General features: G+C 35.4%; 1 protein-coding gene across 1 annotated transcript; it reads right to left on the bottom strand.

The window, feature by feature from the left end:
* Positions 1 to 1,512: 1,512 nt before the first annotated feature.
* Positions 1,513 to 1,731, bottom strand: LOC107971297 (protein kish-A-like). The gene has a single exon (XM_054677320.1). It carries the CDS (start codon positions 1,729 to 1,731, stop codon positions 1,513 to 1,515), a length of 219 nt encoding a protein of 72 aa, XP_054533295.1.
* Between the last annotated feature and the right edge of the window lie 2,694 nt (positions 1,732 to 4,425).

The following is a 4,425-nucleotide window of genomic DNA, read 5'->3' as shown; positions in this document are numbered from 1 at the left end:
CTAAGTCTTTTTCATAAAACAAGGCAGAGATCTACTCATTTTTGCTCTCTAAACTTGGAAAAGTTAATTTATCCAAATCTTTATTTTTTCCTAACTAGACTGTTCATCTTATTACTAAGCTGAAGGAATGTATTGCAAGTTACATGTTACTATCATTCCGAGTACGAAAGAGCTACTTTGAATTTGAACATGTAAGAGCATTCAACATAGTACCTGGCACAGTAGAACAGGGCATTAACAGGACACTGGAATTGATCCTCAAATTATTTAAGCTGATTGATTAACTGCAAATAATCTAATTAATATTATCTACTATTACTCATATATATCTATTTTTAGCTAAGAGTTAGGTCCTTCTTAGCATTGAAATTTTAACTGAATTTCAGTTGAACCTTAAGAAATGTTAACCATGACCTTAAAATAACTGCTATGTTCTAAAATTTGAAGTCATATTCCCAATATTCCTCTTGCCTAGATTAAAAATTGTTGAAGGTCTTCTTTCACTATCAAAGTTCAAAGATACACCACAGCATACAAATCAATATATTTAAAAACTATTTATCACGTCCAAAGTAATAAAAGAGATCCCAGTTCAAGTTGACAAAACACAAACTGGATTTAAAGTACTGTATTAAAAAAGAAAACAAAATGAAAATAAGTTTGTTTAGGGCAATTAAAATAAATGTTTCATTTTTAAAGCCACGACACTAAAAAGAATGAAAAACACCTGTAGGATAATTTTTTTATATATTTTTTTCATTCTAAGGATCTTGTGCTTTTCAGAGAAAGATAGCTTTCTGGTAAAAATTCATGCACAAAACACTTACCTGTACTTGACAAGAGGTTTCAGAGCCTAATCTGCCATTTGGTGAGTATAAATCCACTAATGTTACATATCAACAATTTCCCACTACTTCTTTTAAGTTATGTCTCATTTACCTTCCTCCTTAAGAACTGCATAAACTTGTTTTAAATATTTTATATACTTGTCATAAACTAGAGTTTGCTAAGAGTACAGGTACTCTGGTTAATGATCAAAATGGTGTGCCCAGAGGAAAAGCAAGCACTCTTAAATATGAATGCAATCCTTATTAACACAAACTGAGACATTTTAATAAAATGTTAGCCCAAAAAACATCTCATTCTATAAAGATTAAACCATTTCCAAATCACAGTGAAAGGAACTTGAGTAATGAACAAATTTTGTTTACTATGTGCCTTAGAGACATCTCACTAAAATTTGGGTATCTGACACAATAGAATAACATTTGCAGAACGTAATATTGTAGGGACAGTACTCAGATTGATTGTTACAAACTATTAAATGGTTACATCTTAATTATTTATACAGAACATTGGTCCAATAACATAAAAATAGAGAAAAGCATCTAGAAATTTATCTCTTTCAATGTTTGGAGATAAAACGGTTAACCATCTTTTCCATTATTTTCTGCAGTAAGTCCTTGTTCACAATGAAAGCTGATGGCAATTAAATTCAGGAATTTTCCTCAGCTACTGTATGAAGAGAATGTTGAAGCCCATTACTATACAGCACACTGCAACATAAGGAATCTTCCATTCACCAATTCTGACACACTTCCAAAATATACCCAACAATTCAGTTTCATTTCTGTCCACGAGGCTGGGTGCCAAGGATCGAATATAAACACAGGTACATATAAGCAGCAAGATTATGGTCAATAGACTCTGAAAATTGAAAATAGCAGACATAGTGAGGATGGCAATGCCACAGCCAAGTCACCCTTCCGGGCCCCAGGTGGCTTAAAAACCTTTTAAATATACACACACATACACATACATATACATAAAAACACAAACATTCTATAGTATTACTTCAGTACTTTGAACATGAGATAATAAAAAACTCCCCAGCTTGTAAATTACAAAAATTCTGTTAGCACTAAATTGTGGTTTTTATATTAGTAGAAAAGCAAGAGCAGATTAAAAGCTGGCAGAAAATGAAATAAAACAAAAAAAAGAGAGAATATGAATTCTGTAGTTTGCAAGTCAATCATAGGGCTGTTTTTCCTTAATGTAAATGTGCATAAAAACCATATTACTTCTATTTTACATATACTATAGCAAGCTGTGGTGCCACAAACCTACAGAGTGCTTGAAAAAAAGATTATTCTCTTTGTTTTTGTCTTTTTCTTAGATTATTTGTTTTACACATTTTTTTCTTTCTTCAAAGGGAGCACTGAGCTGCGCCCTAGTGTTTCTGTGTGGTGGACTGATACGCTGCTTGTAGTCAGGACCTCATAGTGTGTCACCACTGATTCATTTCACCTGCTTACACAAATCCCATGAAAAGTCTATAACCTTTGAGAGGGCTCAAGACACTAGGTGATCAGCCCTTATACTCATTTTCTGGATGAACCATTTGTACAATAAAATTTTTTGGGGGATTACCTTGTGTGGCTGCTGCACATCATGGGAGATCAACCCCCCAGCCAGTCCCACGAAGTCTCCTGTCACTCAGGGGTGTCTTTCAGCTGGGAGGCACAAATGCCCTTTTCCTTTGGAGCTGAGAAATCTCAGACTCTGCTTCACCTACGTAAACAGCAGTCCATTTCCTCACGCAAATGTGCACAAACTGAATTAAGATTAATTCTGGGAAAAAAAAGAGAGAAAACACTTTAAAATGCATCTCGGAACTAGAATTAGAACCCTAAAACAACAGCTTTCTAGGAGAAAACCCAGCTTGAATAAATCCAGAACTGTCAACCAAAACAGAGATCTCGGGCCCAGGAGGACTTACCATCTCCACTGGAGGAGAAGCTTGAAGTTGCGTAGGCTCTAATGGGTCCTGCTGGTGCCTTAGCTCTAAGTTTGGGTAACTCCTTTCGGGTTCTAAGTCTTCTCTGAGGCCCCACATATTGAGGCACAAAATTATATTCAATGACAAGTGTCAAACTGTAAAATATTTTGAAGAGATTTATTCTGAGCCAAATATGAGTGACCATGGCCCATGACGCACCCTCCAGCAGACACTGAGAACATGTTCACAAGGTGGTCTGGATGGCGCTGCTTTTTTTTTTTTTTTTTTTTTTTTGTATTTTAGGGAGGCATGAGACATCGATCAAATATATTTCAGAAATACATCGGTTTGGTCCAGAAAGGTGGGACAAGACAACTCGCGGGAGAAGTAGCTTCAAGTTTATACATTAATTTAAACATATTCTGGTTGACAATTGAATGAGTTTGTCTAAAGACCTGGGATGATAAAAAGGAAATATTCAAGCTAAGCTAAAATATTGTGGAGACCAATGTTCTTTTGAAGTTTTATAGGGGCTGCCTTTAGAAAAATGACAAATGCTTCCTATTAAGGACTTTAAAATGTGCTAAACTATAGTTTAACTCTTCAGGATTGGCAGGGCCTGAAGAAAAAGATCTAGCCATGTTAATAGGGACTCTTTTCAGACACAAATTTGTCCCCACAAAGGACAGCTTTGCAAGACCATTTCAAAATATTGGAAATACACATGTTTTGACATAAAATAGTTTGACTTCCTTTTCATTACATAATGTTATCCCAGAATTGGATTGGAAGGTAAGACACAGTATATAGGGTTAAATAAAATCCATCTGTTTAGAATTTATGGTTTGTAGGGGATGGCTACCCAGACCCCTTAGACAGGAATTTAGGCAAATTTTAAAAATCAGATCTTAGTCTTCGCATTTGGCAGAAAATATTATGCTATATTTTATTTTTCTTATTAGATGTCATTTGCTACTTTGGCAAAGTATTGTTTTCTGAGTGTTTTTATTCTGAAATGTGTTGAATTTTGCAAAATGAGATATTTTCTGTCTATTGAGCTGATCCTGTGACTTTTGTCTAGTATTCTATTGATGTGATATATTCCATTGATTTTTATATGTTGAATCCATTCTTGTTGCTGGAATAAATCTTAGTTCATTGCTGTGTATTATCCTTTTAATATATTGGTGGGTTTGGAGAGAAGGGAGAGAGAGGGGAGAGAGAGAGGGGGAAGAGCAAGTAAGAAGAATTCCTCCTCTTACTTTCAGGAATGTCCTTCTCTCTGTGGATTATCTGTTCTTTTACCACTTTACTTTCCTAAGAAATTTGGTCTTACTTTGCACTGCGGATTCACTATGATCTATTTCTTGATCAAGATCCAAGAACCCTCACTTGGGGTCTGGATTGGCACCCCATTTCTGAAACTTATTTCTGGTGACTACAGAAGGGATTCTGGTGCACAAACTCTGACCTAATGGCTACCTTTGGATAAGTGTTGGGGTCTTGTAACATATTTCTGGAGACCACAGAAGGGACTACAGTGAGAAAACTACCAACTTTGGGTAAGTGATGGGTTCCTATAATGTATTTCTGGTGAACCAGGGATGACACTGAAGAGACTACCTGACCCAAAGGAAAAATCATCT

The sequence above is a fragment of the Pan troglodytes genome, chromosome Y (assembly GCF_028858775.2).
Source record: "Pan troglodytes isolate AG18354 chromosome Y, NHGRI_mPanTro3-v2.0_pri, whole genome shotgun sequence".
Taxonomy (NCBI): domain Eukaryota; kingdom Metazoa; phylum Chordata; class Mammalia; order Primates; family Hominidae; genus Pan; species Pan troglodytes.
This window is presented reverse-complemented; position numbering and strand designations above follow the sequence as displayed.